We start from the raw sequence: 21508 nt of genomic DNA, 5'->3' as shown, positions 1-21508 counted from the left end.
CATAAATATTGGCAGGTTTGTGACTTGAGTATTAATCAATAGCATGAGGTAAAAGTGATTCACATGACTTTTGAGTCTGGATAAGAAAAGGCAGTGCAATTTTCCTGTTCCTTAGAGCCACCGTTTAAAAAGTCCCAGTACCCTGAGGCTGACATGCCCTGAGGAAGTCAAGAAACAATCATTGGTTTTGGTCTTCTAGTCCAAACATGTGAGAGATCAAACTGTCAGAGGATTACATCCCTCAGGCCACAAGTGATCCCCAACCTACAAATTACCACAGCAGGAGTAAGCCATCTACTCTGTGGCCTTTCCAAGCTCCCAACACACAGACTATGTGAGCATAATAACATACTGTTGTTTCATGACACTAAGTTTGCATTGTTTGTCACTCCAAATGGTAACTGACACAACTGGGGGTATAAATGTTGCAGTTCACAACACATACATTTCATTTAAAGCCTTGGGACTAGATCAAATGAAAGATGGTGCCTTCACCCTGACAGAGACTCAGCAGAGACAGATTAAGCAAAACAGATTCAAAAGGAAAAGCCAGTGTGCTAGAAGGAACACAGGGAGAGTGTGATGTCATAGAAGTCCAAAAACAAAAACTGAGATTGGAAATGTTGCATTTATGTATTATATATTTTTGGTGATGAGACCAAGAGTATGACTGCCATTTCCTCCCTTCCCTCAGAAAAAAATCATTGAAGTTTAGAGGTCAAATAATTTTTTTTTAATACACTTTGAAATGTAACTTAAACTAATTAATTAGACTTCAGATTATTAATGTTTAGAACTAGTATCTTCTGGCTGTAATTTCCATTATTCATGTGCTATTTATATGAAAGGTAGTCAAGAGCTTCCCAGTCTTTCAAGATCTAGGTAAATGAACTCAGACCCTTTCCTAAAATTTCTATGGATATTCAGGAAGATATGTTCTCAAGGCTACCTCTGGACTGAGCTTCTTCATGGGCCATCTCTGATTTGAGGCAAATTTGTTCAGATGTGGAAAAGGGACGCTTCCATTTACACACATACAAACTAAAGAATGGAAGGAAGGTAAAAGAGTTGAAAGTACAGCAATCCAAACAACTTGGAGCAAAGCAGTAGACATTATTATTCCTAAAGTTCTCTGTCCATCTTACAGCCAGTGTCTCCATAGTGATTTCTGACCTGATCCAGCATCCAGCCTGAAACCAACCCTTGGGGTGATCTCTTCTCCCCTTTCCTGTTTGCTTCCTCCCCTCTCGCTGTGGGAAAACTTCGAGAACTCCACACTTTTTCTCAAATCTGCAGAGCAATTTTCCCTTCAAAGTGTCGGAAAATAAAATTCCCTTTTATAGAAGGTGGTGTGGTTATGAGTAGATAGAAAAAAAACTCTGTTCTTACTTTTGATTTTTAATGTTTTTCTTCAGGCCTTCAGTCACTTTACTTAGGAAGGCTTCTTAGCATATCTTCTGACTTTAACGTATTTGAAAATATCTCTTTTGCCATCATGCATAAAGATAACTTGACTGTGGTTAGCATTCTAAGACAGTCATTTTGTTTACAACTCTGTGACTGACATTCCTTTCTTTCATTTAGTGTCATAGAGAAGAATCTTTGAGGCCCATCTAATTGTTCATATAATACATTTTTGTCCTGTTAGTGTATGGATGTTTTCTCTTATCTTTGAAGTTTATTAGCTGTCCTTTCATATGAATTCCGAAAGAATTTTATAACTCTTTCTAAACAACAAAATTTACTTTTTCAGATGTAACAAATTGAGTAATTTTATCTTGGCTTATAAATTAGAATATGTTATTTATCTCTTTCTTTTTTGGTCTAAGAGAACGTCTTTTTCTAGAATGCTTTATGGCAGTCAAAATAATGACCTCCCGTCAAAAAAAGATATCCAGTTTCTAATCACTAGAAACTGAATGTGTTACCCTACATTGCCAAAAGTACTTTTAGGTGTGATTACATTAAGAATCTTGATATGGGAAGATCATTCTGTATTTTCTGGGTGAATTCAATGGAATAACAAGGGTCCTGATAAGAGGAATCATGAGGGTCACAGGATAAGAAATACCAAAGGATGCTACACTGCTGGCTTTTAGGATGGAGCATGGGGCCACAAGCCAAACAATGCAGGTAGCCTGTAGAAGTAGAAAAGTCAAAATGTATTCTCCCCTATAGCCTCTTAAAAGAACACAGCTCTACTGACATTTTTTATTTTAAAATTTCTAATTTCCAGCCTGTAGTAGATTAAATTTGTATTGTTTAAATCATAATTTTGTGGTAATTGGTTAAACAGTAATAGGAAATTAATACATACCATTTTTAGTTTTATAGGTAAAAATGTCTTCTTTAGTTCTGTTGTACATAAAATCAAGAAATTTTTAGAATGACGTGCTGATGTGCTGTTTATTGTAGTAATTTTATTTTTAAAAGAAGATAGTTTTGCTTTTTCAAAGAAGAAATGTAGTCTAAATGATAGAAACTTTCCTTAAGTATGGTAATTTTTCTCAGTTTGGTCATTCACAGAGAGCAATCTATGCTTTCCTAGTCTTGTTTTATGGACAAATAGAAATGGGTATGATTTCTGTTAATCTGATCTGATTTCCTATTAGTATCTCTCCTATCTAGATCAAGTGACAAATGGAAAAGTTATAATACAGTGTGTCCATAAAGTCATGGTGCACTTTTGACTGGTCACAGGAAAGCAACAAAAGATGATAGAAATGTGAAATCTGCACCAAATAAAAGGAAAACTCTCCCAGTTTCATACCTATTCAGCGTAGTTCGATGTGGGCTCATGCACAGATTTTTTAGGGCTTCTTAGGTAGCTATCCCATATAGCCTCTACAGACTCGTCTCTGACTGATGGCCTACCAGAACGGGGTTTCTCCACCAAACTGCCGGTTTCCTTCAACTGCTTATCCTAGTAAGTAATGTTATTCCTATGTGGTGGCGCTTTGTTATAAACGCGCCGATATTGGCACTGCACTTTGGTCATGGATTTGAATTTAGCGAGCCACAGAACACACTGAACTTTCCTCTGTACCGTCCACATCTTGACTGGCATGGCCGTGGGCTGCTCCGCTGTATACACGGTGTTATGTCATCATCTGCGTGTGCGCACATGCTTCCACATCATCTTACAGAAACTGGGAGGGTTTTTCTTTTATTTGGTGCAGATTTCACATTTCTATCGTCTTCTGTTGCTTTCCTGTGACGGGTCAAAAGTGCACCATGACTTTACGGACACACTGTATAATAGTGTAACTTTGATGTGTCCCCAAATCTCAAGGTTTCTGGAATAATTCTTTCCTCTACCATAGAAACAAAGTAACTCAAGCTTCCATCCAATGTGAGTGCCGATAATGTAGTTACTTCCTAAGTAATTTCTGAAGTCTAGGTAAGTGCTTACCAATTTTTGCCATCTCTCACCATGAATCATTTTGAGAATAATTACTCAGTAGCCTGAGTGCTCTTAAAAGGTAGATAGTATCATGTCATTTCCTGGTTTAAATTCTTCAGAGATTCCTCATTTCACTTAGGAAAAAGACAACAATCTTTAAACTTACACACTTCAGCAGTATCTGTCTTCTTTCTACCACTCCAGGATTGTCTGTCACTATCATCACTCACCATTGTCTTATTGGAATCTTAAACACATCAAGTTTCTTTCTACCTCAGGGCTTATGGAAAAAAAGAATTTCCAAAACTAGTTATGGCTATTATTCATTAGAATGACTTCGCAAGCGTAGCTTATAAGTAGCTTCCTAAACATCTTTAAATATGAGTAATTTTTCTCTTATATGCCTGAGACAGTAAATAAAGCATGGTCTTTCAAGACTGACACCAACACAATATCTCATTATTTTTATCCAATTGCTTCCTGAAGCAGTCCCAATTATGTAACTATTTTTCTCAATAGAATTCTCAGAGTATACAATATAAGCAACATTGTATTTGATTTTCCACCAAGAAAAGGGAGCATATTTGATATAGTAAAACTATTTGGATATTTTTTATTAGAAATATATATCCCTTTAAATTATAAAGTACTTACATTCTATAGGGTTACTAATTATCTTCATTTAAAACTTAAAACAATAACAAATATGATGAGGCAGTAGATATATCATTTATTTCCATTTGTAGAGATAACACACATGGATTTTTCTTTCTCCTAGTTACTAAAACATTTCAGAGGTATAAAATAAAATATTAATCTACTCTCAACTTTATTATTCCATATTCTGAGATAACCCAATATAATCACTATCAGGATATTATTTATCTTCCATATCCTTTTTATATTTATACCAAGAAAAGTAATATAAACATATATATGAAGAATTTGTGAAAATACCTAAGACAGTATCAAAAATGAACTAAATTTATTGTAAAATTGCTATAGTCAAAAGAACAAGGTATTGACAGGTCTAGAGTTTACATATATACTACTGTACATTCTGTGTGGCTATCACACAGGAGAATTTAGTGTTAGCTTCCTGCTCAATTTTCCAGGGATTCTCCATTGTCTACGGTAGTGCTGACCAATAGAACTTTCTATGCTGATGGAGCTATTCTATACCATGTGCTGTCCAATAGGCATTTGAAACATGGCTCATGAAACTGAGGTACTGAATTATTTATTGTGCTTAATTTCAATTACTTGAAATGTACACTGTCACAAGTAGTTTGTGGCTACAACACTGGACAGCATCATTCTATAACATTAAGTCCAAACTCCTTATCAAACATTTAAGATCCTTCATAACTTTATCTCAGACAACCTGAGCTCTGGCCCTAGAGGGGTAAAGGATGAAAACTGAAAGAGTGTGGTGCTTTAAATCCGTGAAAGAAAACCCTAAAAGTATGATTTAGATGACATGTAGTACAACTAGTGTTACCTTTCATTTGATTACATTATCAACACTATTCTTATCAAAAGCATGACTTCTGCTTAAAAATCATTTAACCAGTTCCTCTTCCTTTTCTAGCTTTTGCTTTTGATTATTAAAAGCATGTTAGTTGGGGGTAAGAATATAAATATATGAATATAGAGTGTGAATACAGTCTTATGATTAATTAACCTTTTATGATGCTTGTATTAGGGGAATGGACAGGTGGGACTATCACCACTTTTCTCTAGCCAATATTAGGTTATACCACATTCAATTTGATACGTGTTTACTTCCAGTTGTTCCGCAGTAGTGCTCAACTAACTAATTAATATCTCCCCAGAAGAGTTTATGGAGCCTGTTGACATACTCAAAAATGACATTTTAAATTATTTTTTGTATCCTTGTCTCCTATTTATACAGACAATAAAAAATTATGTCTTTTGGACAAATAAGTTTATACCTTGTAAAAATCTTCTATGTAAAGTATACAAAAGACATAGATATTTGTTCTGGTTGTATATATGATAAGTTTGTGATTCTATTTATCTGAATACCATTGTTTTCAAAATCTCTACATCAGTGACTGCTCTCCAGGGATTGTGCATTTATGGCCTCATGGTTTTTATAAAATAAAAACTAGCTCTTTAGAGGAGAAACATTTGCAGTGAAGTGGTTTCCTTTCTTACATTAAATAACAAAGATTGGATTTTTAAAAAATGTTTTGCCTATGCAACATCTTTAACACTTTAATTGATTTGAAATGATCTTGGCCTTGTAAAATATGCTCACTAAATGATTAGGTTTCTTTTTTCTTTGAACCAGTGTAAGCATTTTCCAGCACCTGGCTCTTTGAAAAGCAGAACCCATGCCATACCTACAAGCTGGCTCACCACCAAAGAAGTCTTTTTGTGTGTTTGTGGTGAATCATTCATAGTCTGTAAGATTTATCAAAATTGCGCTGTTTGAAAACCTTGTTTTCTCTATTTTTTGTCTTTGATGACTCATACTTTAGTGCTTTTATGTCTAGATTGGCTTTTCTTTCTTGTTTCTCATCATGTTCATTCAGAAGACGTTCTTTTACTAGTTCCAAAATTTGTATTTCTATATTCTGTCAGTTTTCATCTTGAAACATACACACAGCAATATGCTCTGAATCATAAAATTCTGAATTAAATCCCAACACTTAAAAACCTCACATATTCTCAGTTCAGGTTTACCTATACTTCTGTTCCTATTTTTATTCAGTAAAAATTTATTAACATTTTAAATTCATGGATACTTGAACCTTTATTATTTCATCTTTTTGAAAGATTTTAGTTGCAAGAAACATAAAAATTAATGCTAAATGGCTTTAACAAGAGGAACCTTAACACCTCATGGATGAATATGAGAAGTATCATGGCTTTAAGCTTAATTGAATGAATAGTTCAATAATGGTGTCAAGGACTCAGATTCTTCCCATCTTTCTCTTTAGTTGTTCTTTTTAGTCAGTTTCATTGAGGTATAATTTACATATAAGAAAAGTCATAAATTTAAATATACAATTAAATGAGTTTTGACAGAAGTACAATCATTTAATCAAGATATTAAATATTTCCAACATTCTAAAAAGTTTCATCCCCCCTACCTAGTCCCTGGGAATTTCAATGGAATTATACAGTATGTACTCTTTGTATCTTTTCCCTTCACATAGCATCATGTTTATGATATCCATTCAGGTTTTTGCCTGTATCAGTAATTTGTTTTTCGTTGTATTGCTGAGTGATATTCCATTGAATAGGAGATATGATGTATACCACAATTTGTTTATCCATTCACTAGTTAGTAGGAACCAAGTTCTTTCTAGCTTTTGGCTATTATATATGAAGCTTCTAAAACATTCACACACAAGTCTTTGTGTATATATAACTTTACATTTCTCTTGGGTAAATACTTAAGAACACGATTGCTGGGTCATATGTTATTTATATGATTAACAGAATATGAAACTGACAAACTGTTTCCCAAAGTAGCTGTACCATTTTGGACCTCCACCAGCAATATAAGAGAGTTCCAGTTACTCCACATACTAACCAAAATTTTGTATCTTAACAGTGCTTTTTGAAGAGCAATCCATTTTTAATTTTGAAGTTAATTTATTAATTTTTTCTTTTAGACTTTCAGCTATTTTTATATATACATTTGGGAGGGGGTACATTCTAATTACAAAAACTCAAAGATCACAAAGATTTACCAAATCCAAGATCATAAAGATTTTCTCCTCCTTTTCTTTCAAAATTTTAAAATTTTAGCTTCTATATTTAGATTTACATCTGCATCAATTTCAAGATAATTTTCATGAGGTATATGAGTTAAGGGCTGAGGCTTATATATGCATATATATGTATATGTAAATGAGGTTAGAATAAATATATTTTTATATATTATATATGTATAGCTATATATAGAGAGAGAAGGGCAAGAACTCTCAAGTAACAGCCATTTCTGGTATTGTGGGTAGGTTGACATTTTAGATAGCATAATTAGGAAAGGTTCACTGAGTTGAGTTTTGAATAAAGACGTGAAGAAAGTGATGGAGCTATACAGATACTGGATTGAAGGGTGGTTCAGGCAGAAGGAAAAGAGCCAGAAGGCCACAGTGGTTGGAGAGAGTAGTAGAAATGGGGGCGGGGGTCACAGAACATGTAGATCATTGTAGGAAAGTCATTCTCAACCAGGGGCAATTTTGGCAAAATTTACAAAATTCAGTAATGTCTAGGGATGTTTTTGGTTGTCATAACTTGCAGGGAAGGGAGTGCTGGGGAGGCCTGGGGTGCTGCATAATAATCTACAGTGCACAGAAGAGTCCACTTTTTGACAACTTCCCTTTCTCAAAGGAATTATATGGTCTAAATGTCAGTGGTGCCAAGGTTGAACTAGAATGACACTGAAGTGTTTTGAGGAGAGAAATGATCTAATTTAAACTTTTACAAAGATCATGTGGCTGTTTGTTACAAAAAGACTGAAGGGGTAGATGGGTAGGAAATAGGATAGCATTTAGGAGGGTACTATAATTATCCAGGAAAGAAATGATGGTTTGGGCCAGGCTGATAGAAGCAAGGGTGGTGAGAAGTGATGGATTCTGGATGTATTTTGAAACCTGAGCCAACCAGACTTACTATCTGAATGTCTGTGTCCTCTTAAAATTCACATATTGAAACCTAATCCCCAGCATGATGGTATTTGAAGATCAGGCCTTGGGGAGAATCAGAACTTCTCAGCCTTCAGAAATGTTAGAAATAAATTTTTGTTGCTAATAAACCACCTAGTCTATTGTATTCTGTCAGAGCAACCTGAGAGGACTATGATACTAAAATCTGGGTATGTAGGTGTGAAAGAGAGGAGCCATGTGCATCCCCTTGAGAGTGATCTGTTGTGGCTGGTGCTAGAGCTGCACCTTCCCAATGAAAGTAAGCTGGAGAAATGGACAGAAACCTAACCAGCTTTGGAATGGGAGAAAGAATGCCCATATGGGTGTTTGAATAGGCAACCAACAGTATCTGTTACATATCTATCTTATGGAAATAAGAATAGACATTGTTGGAAATTTTGAATGACTATCTTCAAGGGCACAATTATTCTACATATGGACTGTTGAGTTTCCTTATAAAAAGTTTTCATAGCTACAGCACCAAATGTTTCCAAGAAATGGCTCCTCGTGAAACCTTTCATTTGGTGACAATCTTGAGGGATGTAGGAGGTCCTAAAACCTATTCCATCAAAGTCATTAAAGGACTTAAAATTTCCTTTCAGTATTTGCAACCCAAGTTGTTACTGACTTGTTGTTATAGTATATAGGAAGTTGATGTGTTGTTTAATAATTGCTTTTTGAGCCATTTGTTTTGTCTACCCTAAAATATTACAGGCTCATTATGAGTCCTTATTATGTGTTAGAAACTACTTAACTTACCGTAGTTTTTGCTCCAGAAGATGCACCTGACCATAATATGCACCTAGGGTTTTAAGGAGGAAAATAAGAGAAAGAATATTCTGAAAATAAGAAAAAGAATGGTGTGTTAAAATATATAATAAAATATACCACAATAGTATTTCAGCACTGTAAACTCAACAGCAGTGTTAACAACCATTAGCACTGTTATTAACAAATGAGAAGAGACTTTAATGTTCAAATACTCTTCTAGTTGTCCGGGAACCTGCAACAGCTTAAAAAAAATGAACATTCGCTCCATAATATACATGGGCATTTTCCCCTCCACTTTTGGGGGAAAAAAAAGTGCGCCTTATGGAGCAAAAAATATGGTATTTGTCTCAATGATCGTAATAGTCTTATAACTATAACTTGGTAAAGATCCTCTCTTTGACCAAAACTCTAACCAGGCCTCCCTGAACTCTTTTTCAACTGGCCTTGACTCTTGGACTTCCATGTTCTTTCTACCACTATCCAATTTTAGCAAGTACCCTGCTCAGGTAGCTTAGCCAGAATATCCTATCCTCCATAATTGATCAACCCCTAAATCTAATGGAGTTTCTCATTCCCACAGTCCCCAAGTGATGTCTGATCACTCTGGCCTGTCATAAAATCCTGTTAGCTCAGTTTAGCCAGAATCCTCCCCTTAGTCCTGCTGTTTCCTCTCAGTTGTTTTCCATCTACTGCCTCCTAACCTGCTCCTTGGCTATAAATTCCCAATTTTTTTTTTGTATTTAGAATTGAACATAGCTCTTTCACCTATTGCAATAGTTTTGAATAAAACATCTCTTACCATTTTTAATTTCTCAGTTTTTTCCTTTAATAAACCTTATAGCCTAAATAACTAGGGTTATTTACATGTCACAGACAACAAAATTGCAGTTTTGTAATTACATTTAATCAAGATTATACAAACTTATAAAATGGGCATTATTTGCAGTAGCCGTTATGGAAGCAACCCAAGTGCCCATCAAGAGACAAGTGGATAAAAAGTGTTGGTACATATACACCACGGAATATTACTAGGCCAAGAAAATGAAATCTTACCATTTGTGATGGCATGGATGGACCTAGAGGGTATTATACCAACTGAAATAAGTTGGACAGAGAAAGGCAAAGGCCATATGCTTTGACTTATATGTGGAATCTAAAGAACAAAATAAACAATATAGAAACAGATTCATAGATAGAACATACTAATGGTTGCCAGAGGGTAGGGGATCTGGGGGCTGGGTGAAAAAGGTAAAGGGATTAATAAATACAAATTGGTAATTATGGAACAATCGCAGGGATGTAAGGTACAGCATAGGGAAAGTAGTCAACAATACTGTAATAACTGTAGTGCCAGGTGGGTACTGGAAACACTGGGGTGGGGGAGGAACCCTTTGTAAAGTACGTAATTGTCTAATCATTAGACCTGAAACTAATACAAAATAATACAGAATATAAACTGTGATTGAAAAATAAAAGTAAAAACAAAAAGATTGTCTAACCCAGGGGTCAGGAACCTATGGCTCGCGAGCCAGATGTGGCTCTTTTGATGGCTGCATTTGGCTCGCAGAGAAATCTTTAATAAAAAGATAATAACGTTAAGAGTATAAAACATTCTTATGTATTACAATCCATTCATTTCCTACCGCTCATGTTCATGGTTGCGGGTGGCTGGAGCCAATCACAGCTGTCCTCCAGGACAACACCAAATTTTTATTGGATAATGCATAACGTACACGGGTCGTTGTATGGCTCTTATGGAATTACATTTTAAAATATGTGGCGTTCATGGTTCTCTCAGCCAAAATGGTTCCCGACCCCTGGTCTAACCAGTAAATCAGTCTTGAGCCAATATACCTCTTATAACTTAAAAACTGTGCTATAGGCACTCCTGTGCACGCCAGGCTTCTTGCTCCCAGGGTCTAGCTATTATGTTAGTTTTCAGAAGGAGGGGGGCTCAGTTAGGACTTGCAGATGGCGTTGTAAGCTCTGATACTTTGATTGTGATATAAAAAAACCTATAACTCCACCTACACAAGTGTAGTCCTGGTTGCTTTACACTGTACCGATCTGATTGCTGATTGTTGGGAAACAAGTGTGTTAGGCTTGCTTGCTTTATACTTTGCCTGATTGGTGCTTGCCCTCAGGGTGGCAGATTGTAAACTGCAGATTGCCTGTCTGCTTGGGAGGGGCCATTGTTTGCTATTGTTTGTCCAAGAAGGGTTTTTTCCCTCAGCCTGGTTTGGCTAGTAAGTCCAGAGAGAGGGAGAAGCAGGTTGCCCTGCCTGCTTGCTCATCCACCACTGCAAGACTCTAATAAACAGCATGGTCCACCATCCTCCAGCTCCACAGTTCCTTTACCATCTGTCTGAATTCAACGTGAACCTGCATGACTACCACCACCAGCCTTACATCTGGTGTAGCTGGCAGGATTCAGATCAGATTGGTATGGAGCTGCCACCACCCTGGAAGGGTGGGGTAGAGGAGTGGTTGTTGTTTTCCAGTGTATGGTTCCCCATGGCTCTTTCTCATGGTTTGGGGACCATGGGCTGGATGTTTTTTACAACCCTGTGAGAGGTTGCCCAAGGTCGAGAGCTCTAGGAATAGCTGCAGTCCAAGAACTGCAGGTCAGTCTACAGGCTGAGAACCAGTGATAGCTTGAACTGGAGCAAGCACTGGAGAAGGAGGCCAGCTGCTCTTGAAAGCTGCAGTGTGAGATGCAGGCTGAACACCAATGGCCCTTGGAACTAGAACAATCTCTGAAGAAGGAGGTATGGTTTGCGAATTGCAGTTTTTCCTGAAAGCAGAATGCTGGCAGTGAAAGCTGTTGGAAAGACAACTGCAGGTTCAAGAGCTCGAGTCTCAGCTTCAGGCCAAGAGCCTGCAGCTGCAGGAGTCAAAACAGTTGCCGAAGCAGCATTTATGCCAGTGGAGTGGTTCTGAGTTGGTGAGGGCAGGCGTTTCCAACTCCTCCTCTTTTGAGGATGAAGAGGTTCAGGCCAAAGCTGCTGTTTATAGACTCAAAGCCTGGCCAATGTTACCCAGAAGGTAACAACCCAGTAGCCAAGAGCCTCTCAGGGGAAGCCATAGGTAGTGGAGCACTCTGTGGGCCAGCCCTACACCCAAACAGAGCTGAGGGAGTTGTAGGCACAATTCAGGCAGAAACCCACCAAGCCTCTGGTAGCCTGGTTGCTGCAGTTGTGAGACACGGGGTGGATGGCATCATTCTCTCCAGATCAGAGATAGAGAAATTGGTCGCCATTACCATGCACTCCTCCGCAAGGCAGTGTCTTCAGAACTGCCATGACTACCCCGGAAACCATACCCTATTAGAATGGGTGATGGCCCCCATTCATACAGTCTGGCAGAATGCTGGAGACTTGCCAGAAGCAGTGAGAGGGTGGCAATGCTTTGGTGAGTTGGTAAAAGTGCTTTGGGAACTAGGTATGAAGAATTTTGCTTTCAACCTTAGGTTCCATGGACCAGATGAGGAAGTGTTTACAGCAGAAATGAGGAACCTTATTCTCTGCAGTGCCCCATCTGCCCTTTTGGGTTCACTAATGGCCATCTTGGGCCCCTATGTGGGGCAGCTCATCAACACGGTTACGCAGCTGGTAACAGATTTGGGAAAGCTGGAGACAGCATGGGACCATAAGGCTGTGAGGGCTGCTTCCTGTGCTGCCCCCTCAACTAACAAGAGAAATGGGCCTGTAAGGGTTACCTAAACACAGATGCGGGGAAGATAGGGAGAAATTGCTTGGCAGATCTAATAGAGTCCTGTTAGACTGTTGACAGCAGCTTCAGCTGGAGCAAAGGTTCCAGCCACTGAAAAAGAAAATGGCTGACGTTCAGGTTGCATGGTTGCAAGATTACTTGTTGTAGACAACTGTGGGAGAGGAGGATCCTCCCCAAGACCCATTGTTCCAGTTTGAATAGGGGGAAGGCTGAGAATCCTGCCTAACAGGGATGCGCAGGGAGGCCTTAGGCCCCATGTAAAATTGACAATCCATTGACACTTTCTAATGTGCAGCAGGAGTTGTCATTAGAAGATAATAGGTACTTTTTGCAACAGCAGCAGCAGCAACAGATAAGAAAACTATCAAGGCAGCACAGGCCTTGAATTTGTTTGGCTCCACCAGGCCCTGTAAGCTTGCTGAGAGGTTTGGATGGGGCTTGTGGCAATGGACAGAGCAGTTATGAAAAGATGCTGAGATCCATTAATAAAGAGCTGTGTGGCAATAGCCTATAATGGACCTTTACCTTGGTGATTTGCACAGATAGCTGGTCTATCTATCGTGGATTGATCATTGAGTGGTGTAATGGACTCTTGGACTGTAACCAGAGGTGGGCACCAGCTTCCTTGTTGGATGGACATGCCGCTTTTGGACAGTATGAGAGACCCTGATCAGGGGCAGCTCTGGTGGAGGCCCTCCTGCCCGGGGAAGCTGTTCTCATCTAGTTGCAAATATGTATGAAGGACATTTTACTCAAGCCGGGCTTTAGACGGGAGGGCGATGTGTTCTTGCCTGATCCCAAAAGACCTCCTTAAAGGCCAATGGCTTCAAAGAACACAGCCCTGGACTATACAGGCCCTCCCACCCACCGGTGGGGTCGAGGGCTAGAGATAGGTCTCCAGTTAATGCCGTGGGCAAAGTGCTCAGGGAGACATTTGTGAAGGGCACCCTTGTAATTATTATAATTGTATAGCTTGTGCTGTTGCTGTAGTCTGTTTATGCAATATACCTCACTCCTCACACAGGGACTATGGCCGAAGATACCTGTTGTGCAGATTGTGAAGCAAGCAACCCTAAAGAAGTGAAATGTTGGGCAAATATGTGTGTTCAGTATGTCTATCTTGTACTTTGCCTGACTGATGCTTGCTCTCAGGGTGGCAGATTGTAAATTGTGGCTTGGCTTGCCTGCCTGCTTGGGAGGGTCACTGTTTCCTGGAGAAGGGGTCCCTCCCGCCTGGTTTGGCTACTGAGTCCAAAGAGAGGGAGAGGCAGTTTGACCTGCCTACTTGCTCCTCTGCGGTGTGTAGACTCCAGTAAACAGAATGGCCACAGCACCCGGCTTACACTGATCTTCCGACTGCCAGGCGAGGGAGGACGGTGGTCACTACAGCTCTGACTCCGGATAGGCCCCTGGAAGGAAGGCGCGCGCTGCGGCCTGCGCCGCCTCCCCAGGCCCAGGGCCGGCATCCCCGCCCCGAGCGCGGCGCGGCGGCCCAGGTGCCGGCGGTTAGGGCGCCCCTTCCTGGGCCGCTCCGGCGCAGGGCCCGCCTCCCCGCGGGATTGGAGGCCGGCGGCCCCGCCCGGCCCGACAGGCCCCGGCAGCCTCCGTAGCTCCGCTCCCGCCGTCTCTCTTCTGACCCGGCCCGCGCTGCACACCAGGCTCGGGAGGAGCTGCCGTCGGAGCGAGACACCGACCCGGGAGGGCTCCCTGCTGCCGCGGTTGGTCCCTTACTTTTCTAAACTCGGAGCGGGAACCCGGCGCCCCTTCTGCCTGCGTTTGCCCGAAGCGCCCGGTCTCCGCCCAGTTAGCGTCCAGGCGCCCGTGGGCCGCGTGGTGGGTGGGGCCCGCCTGGCCCGGACGGGCCGGGGGCGAGCGGGGTGCGGGGCCGCGCTGCTCCCGCCCCGCGCCCCGTCCCAACCCACGTTCACGCCTCCGTGTACCAGTTTGTCCCCTGAAGCTCGGGTTGAACACTTTTCATCACAGTCCCAGAAAGAAATCCAGGAGCAGAGGGGGCCCCCGGGATCTGGCCTGGAGGGGAAGCTGCAGCTCCCTCTGGGAAAGTGAAATCGAGATGCGCGCCCGGGAGTGCGTTTTACAGTCACTTTCATTTCGGGTCTCAAGAGCTGGTGCCACAGGCTGTCTTGATCCTCCCTTAGACTTAGAATTTTCGGCCTGCTGAAAGTTGTTCTTTGGAGACTTGAGGTTTTAAATCAGCAACTAAGTATTGGGCACCAGTATATACAATGTACTTACTGGTCAAGGGGGCATCCCCATAAAACTTTTCTACTTTAGAGTTCGTTCACCATCTAACTTCCCGCTTCCCTTGTGTTCCCGCTAGGAGGAGGGCGGGTGAATGTCTTCAAAGATTTCAGTTGTGTTCCTTTGCCCTACCTGGGACGTGGCTGCTAAATCGTGCAGGGCATTGGATTAAAGTAAGTGAAGGACAGAAAACCTACTAAGAGGTTTTCTACAGAAACTTTCTCATTGGGAAGATGATTCAACGAAAAGTTGACAGTAACTTTCATTCAAAAGCACTCAACACTGCTTAAAAATTCTTTGGAAATACAGGAGTTAGTTTCAGACATATATATATGCTGTCTTCCTCCAACCCCCCAAGAAATCTTCTCTTCCGGCACCGAGTTTCTCCTTGTGAAGTTCACTAATCTGTGTACAATTATAATTGATAGAAGTTGTGTGACTGTACTGTGGAGCCTATCGTTTGTTGTTGTCAAATACCACAATCTGTCAGGCAGAGCGATTTCCCCTTTGGTGAGGGTGGAGAAGGGTCCCGTTTAGAAGAAAGGGAAAGAAACTGAAGGAGGAGGGTGCCAGGCTGAACCTGCCCAGTGCCTCCTACTCTGCTAAATAGTAATCCATGAAAACCCCTGGCTTCTTTAAAAAATAACATAATTCTGTCATTTGCTGTGTTTGGCGATCTTTCGAATTTTCTTACCCAAGACCTCATCTTTGACACTTAGCATTTTCAATGAGAGGAGTATGGAAATTTCATTTTCTCTTTGCCAGTGGAAATTGTTAACTTAATTCTTAAGGTGTTACTAGGAATCGTAGACTCCAAAAGTTCAGGCATTTTTTTTTTTTTTTTAAATATCAGAACCTCTTAGACTTCAATATTGTAAGTGAATCTTCAATTTGAATCTAGTGTGAGGACTTTCCCAAACCCAGTTAATTCCAGAGTCCTAATGTCTAGAATCCTGGGGAAGTGCCCTGTTGAAGACATTTTGAGAAATATATTTTAACTGGAGTTTTTTGTTGCTGCTGTTTTTATTTTTAACCACTGAACTCACCCCTTCTGCCAGCAGAAGCGATGCCACCAAGAAAAAATGAGAAATATAAACTTCCTATTCCACTTCCAGAAGGGAAGGTCCTGGATGATATGGAAGGAAAGCAGTGGGTGCTGGGCAAGATGATTGGTTCTGGAGGATTCGGACTGATATATTTAGGTAAAGTATAACTATAAATCACCATATATTCTCATATATGTGACTGTAATAATTTGAAGTTGAAACTTTGAAATAAAATAGAATAAATGTGCTTTATTAAGGAATATGAAGACAGTGTTGTGTAGAATCTTTAGTTTCAACACATGACTTGCCCTACTCCTTGTCCACTTTTTTTCCGAATGACTCTTAGAAGTCTTTTCGGAGCATTATTACACAGACTGTGAGACAAAAAGTTAAGTATTTTTTTGAGAGTATTTTTTTTTTTGGAAACATGGCTTTTTTACAGCTCAGAAAACACAGCTGCATGAATATGAACAGTTTCCCATTTGTGAACCTTAATCGTTAATATTAAGTGACATAAGGTTCTGGTCATTTCTTAATTAGGCTCCACTAGAGAATTGAGCTTTAATACCTCAAGGTATCTGTTGCATGGAATGAATTAACTTCTCTCCTGTGTATCTCGAGTGGTATTAGTTATATGCCCTTTTGGATTAATTGCGAAAATAGACGCTCAGTATTATTTTCTGTGTACTTTGGTATTTGGAGCCTTGGTTGAGTATATTGTACACTACCTTTAAAAAATTACCCTCAAGGTTAAATTTCCCTAAATGTATTGATTGATTCATTACATCTGTTTCTGTAGGAGTTTAAGAAATTGGTAAAAGACCTCTATTGCTGGAATCTTAGGTTCCTCATTAAACATTTCAAACTGTAGGGGAGGAAGGACTTGCCCTCTACTCTCCTAGGTTCAGTAGCTGGGTTTATGAAATGAAATGACAACAAGTAGGTTAACAGGGGAAAACATATACAAATTTATTCATTTTTAATGTTATATGCATGGGGCTATTATAGAAATAAAGTGAATATCCCCAAAAGTGGTGATATTTGAGAACTTCTGTATACCTTAATAGGGGAACAGGTGAAGGGATGTAGGCTACTTAGGGAGAGTAAATGATTTTTACAAAAGATGAATGAGTTTTTAAAAGAATAGATGGGGGATATGACAGTTTGTGACAAAGTTTGGGAGTGGTGTTAACTTCTTATCTCAAGTCCTAAGAGCCAGTCTTTCCTGGCTGATGAAATTCCCCTGGAGTGGATTTATAACAATTGAGGTTTTAATGGGAACATATGTATTTAGGCAAATACTGGGAGTTCATAGAAAGCCTCTCCCTGCATTTGCTGGTTTTCAGGTCCCTTCAGCTCACAATATAGGTAAATCTTGGACAACATGGATTTGAACTGCGTGGTTCCACTTACACAGGGATTTGTTTTCAGTAAATACTGTAAATGTATTTTCTCCTCATTATGATAGCTTATCAGACATACTTTTAGTTTTCTGTTTGAATTATTTAATTTCAAAGAACTACAGAAAAGCATTGCTTGTAATGATTTTATTTTTTAAAAATATAAGTATTGTATGTGATGATATGTATTTAAATTTAAGTGCATGCTTAAAATTAATAAGTTTATACAATGTACATAGGTATATCTGTATACATACTCACTACCTGTGTGGTGAAAAGGAATTTAATTTGCTCAAGCATGTGATTTATATGTCTCTTTTCAAACAAAAAAATCTTCACTTTCAGTCTAAGTATGTGCCACAAATTTTTACATGTTTTTTTCTCATTACCAAACAATACTCGTTGCACACAATTTGCAAGGTTCTATGTGTATGTAAGACCTCCTACTATCTATCTGTATTTTAGAACATGGACTGGAAATATTAATAAGTGACCACCACTGGGAAAAGATTGTTAAAAAAGGAAAAGGCTTCATACTTCAGAATCTATAATAAAGCTGTGTGTTCCAAATGCTGTCATTGTTCCATCAAATGTGGCACTCATAAATCATGGAACAGCTCTTTAGTGAGATGCCATCAGCCATAACTTCATTAAACTAGTTTGTATTATTTTCAAAGCTCTCTAAACCAATCCATAGGAAATTATATCATGGTTTGTTTGGTTTTTATGCATTTTACCATGGTTCTCATCACTTCTGTGTAGAAATGAAGAAGCAGATAAATTCAGGTTTTCCTTAATACCCTGTGTCCAGCTGCATTCATTGCTGGTATTGTTCTTTCCAGCTACACTGTTTTTGCAGACACTTCATTGTCTTTAAGGCTGAGGAGAAACTAGCCTCTGTATCTAACTCATTGTACACATACAGCTGTCCTCTAGCTTTGAGATCAATAGCTAAGATCTTTCAGTAATCAGCAAAGGGCAGAGAAGTTTGTTACTTACTTTTGACTTGAAGAAATAATGTGCCTGTAGCATTAACAGTAACAATTATAAGAGGGAAAAGCGTGACTGCAAGGACGAAGTCAAAGTTCTTTTTCTGTATAGGAAAAGAGAGAGAGGAAGAAAGGAAACTGGTTTGGGGTGGGAAATTTGCTTCTGTTTTAGTATAAAATCAGTGGAGAAGTTTCTAAAACTCCAGGGAAGGCGAGATAAATGAGTTGGTTCCAATGCTCCCTTTGAATTGCGTAAATAAGAGCATGGGTTTTGGTGTTTGGCAAATTTGGGTTGAATTCTGACCTTACTAAACCACTTTAAAACAATGTGACTTTCCCTTCGTCATGAGTCTTTGTTTTGTATGATTGGAATTTTAATAATTGTGAGGATTGACATAATGTTTTTAAAGAATTTAGAATATGGTAAGCACTTACATGTACAGTAATTTATTTATTTAGAATTTCCCATACTCCGTGATAATTGAATTCCAGGTTCAGTGTCCAGTGCCACAAGGGATTAGGATGGTAACGAAGACATCTATTGGGAGAATTTTCCATTTATTCTGCTAAGGATTTAGCTGCTAATGTGATATATAGCTAAGAATATAGAATGTCATGGAAGATTATGACATTTTACTTACCCACTGATATCTGTATTTCCCCTTAAAGTTTATAATAGTAGTCATGGTGACATAATGGAAAGTTCTCATTTAAGCTGTCTTATATGTTCCAGATGTGAAGGATAATAATAGGTTTCAGAAGTTAGTAAAAAATCCAGAAAAACAGAATTATAGGTAATAAACTTCAGCTTTTGAAGACTTAATACGAGTGAAAATAGAAATGACTTATCTGTGATAGTTTTGGATTTTGCATTTGGGCATAGTGATGACTATTTAGCTTTGGAACATCAACACAGAGTAGATGTTCAAGAGTTGTTCGCCTGAGAGTTTGAGACTGAGGATGGGATATAAAACCCATATGAGCCAGTTTGCTCTATTGTCTGCCATAATTACAGGTATCACCCTTAAGTCCAGCCTGTAGTCTTAGAGTCACAAGAAAAGCTGGACTAGGATATCATCTAAAAGAATCTGTGTATGCTTTATTGATAGTAAATCAGTAGCATCTTTTATGGAAAATACTATACTATAACTAGAACTCAGGTGAAGCCTTAATAAGATGGAATCATTTATGCATGGGCAAGTATTTAGTCTTCATCTAAGTGACTATCATTAAATTTTTTTAGTTCATATTCTTTGAATAGATCAATTTTGATCTTTAGAAACAGAAAAAAATATTTTTGAGGAGGGAAACATGGATGGGAATACTAGGATTTTTAGAAATTATCAAAATTTAACTCATTTAATTGTTAAGGAAACAGACTTCTGATTATGAAGGAATAGAAAATATTAGTTATTCCAGTGTGGTTTTTTACTTATTTTACTTTTTAGTCAGCTAAAGTGGATTGATTTTTAAGGTATGCAGACTAATGTTTAGAAGAGTCTAGTGCTAAGCTATCAACAAAGTGGAGTTATTGGAGCACATGGTGCTTCCGAATACATTGCTGTATTAAGTGTTATTTTGGCAGTGTTTTACAGAGCAGGCTTTGAGATACTGTAAGCGGTTAGTCTTTTTTTTTCTTATTTTTAATTTTTATTTTATTTATTCATTTTAGAGAGGAGGGGCGGGAGAGAGAGACAGAGAGAGAGAGAGAGAGAGACGGGGGAGGAGCTGGAAGCATCAACTCCCATATGTGCCTTGACCAGGCAAGCCCAGGGTTTTGAACCAGCGACCTCAGCATTTCCAGGTCGACGCTTTATCCACTGCACCACCACAGGTCAGGCTGTAAGCAGTTAGTCTTAACTGACACAATGCAACATTATGGTGTCACTAGAAAGCCCGGCGATCATACGAAATGACCGCTTTTCTAGATATTATAAATTGTAATTAAAATGATTTGTGCAAAGGTGTCTGCTAATTCAAACTGAATTACCCAGGGCAGGCGGTGAGGACGCCCCTTTGCTTAGTGCCCCACGGGGTTTCTCCCTTCTATTTGTTTAATTGCTTAAAGTAGAGTGCAATGAAGGAAACTACTGGCGGTACATTTCTTAAGAGCCACCACTAGCTCAATAAATAAAGGTGATTTAAATAATAAAATGTTACAGGCAAGTCAATTGGTTTATTTCCCATGGACGCAAAAGCAAACAAACTATTAATGGATCAAATGCTATCCATGTACTGTTTGCTATTTGGATGCTGATTAGTCAATAATTTATTCAAGAGTGGTGGATAATTCTCAATTAGTGGAACTACAGTGTTTCCGTACTTGCAACATTGAGAAAATCCTTTCTTGCCACGTCAAATCGATTAGTTTCTAACTTGAAGTTTAAGGACTGACAGTGTTCACATTTAATATTCATGTCACCAGAGGAATGCTCAAAAATTAAAGTTTCTCCGTTTGAAACTGTTTTAATCCTTTTTGCGTTTCGGGCAACATTACTCTGTCGTTTTTTTGCATTTCTCTCCTGCCTTTGTTCAAGGGACTCATTTTGTCGAGACAGGCTTTTTTGTCTTGCATCTGAGGCAAGCCTTGTTTCTCTATGCTCATCAGTCTCATTTTGCCGAGAAAGATGCATTTGCTCTGCGACTGAAGCAAGCCTTGTCTTTCTCTGCTCAGTGGTTTCTTTTTGTCGAGAAAGCCGTTTTTGTGCAGCTTTAGCTTCTTTTCTCTCCTCTTCAGTGCTGTATTTTCTAGGAGGCATTCTTAAAAGAAATTACGTTATGATGTAGTTTTTATGTAAAATAGATGATTGCCAATGCAAACAAATGTTCACCTTCCCCCTGACACGCTCAATTTGTGTTCAGCCTTAAATTGTTTCAAAAGCAGATGATTGCCAATGCAAACAAATGTTCACCTTCCCCCTGACCTGCTCAATTTGCGTTCAGCCATGGCAACTTCACCCCATTGGCTAGTACAGTTACGCAAGCAACCAATAAGCTATAGGCAACAAACAGACACTTAAGCCGCATATAATAAAGATTACAACTATTGCAGGCAATATTGGGGGGGGGGGTGAGAGGAAGAAAGAAAGAAAGATGAAATAAGGGTATCTCATACTAGAAATCATATGTGATAAATTAGTTCACAGATGAAGGTATAGAGAGAGGACAGCTTCTAGAAACTCAAAAGAGGAAGGGATCACTAGGATTTTGTGAATTTGATACA

The 21508-nt window shown here is 39.1% G+C and overlaps 1 protein-coding gene across 7 annotated transcripts in view; it reads left to right on the top strand.

The window, feature by feature from the left end:
* Positions 1-14136: 14136 nt before the first annotated feature.
* VRK2 (VRK serine/threonine kinase 2) overlaps positions 14137-21508 on the top strand; it is a 101249-nt gene continuing 93877 nt past the window's right edge. The window contains exons 1-2 of one of the 7 annotated variants that reach the window (XM_066378223.1): positions 14137-14309; positions 15912-16052. In XM_066378223.1, coding sequence (XP_066234320.1) covers positions 15917-16052 — 136 coding nt within the window. In that variant the 5' untranslated portion in view covers positions 14137-14309; positions 15912-15916. Of the gene's footprint in view, positions 14310-15908; positions 16053-21508 lie in introns of all 7 variants that reach the window. The other 6 variants (XM_066378222.1, XM_066378225.1, XM_066378224.1 and 3 more) reach the window with 6 other exon arrangements.

The sequence above is a fragment of the Saccopteryx leptura genome, chromosome 3, assembly GCF_036850995.1.
Source record: "Saccopteryx leptura isolate mSacLep1 chromosome 3, mSacLep1_pri_phased_curated, whole genome shotgun sequence".
In the NCBI taxonomy this organism is placed as follows: domain Eukaryota; kingdom Metazoa; phylum Chordata; class Mammalia; order Chiroptera; family Emballonuridae; genus Saccopteryx; species Saccopteryx leptura.
Note: the sequence above shows the minus strand (reverse complement) of the source record. Positions and strands in the feature narration are given on the sequence as shown.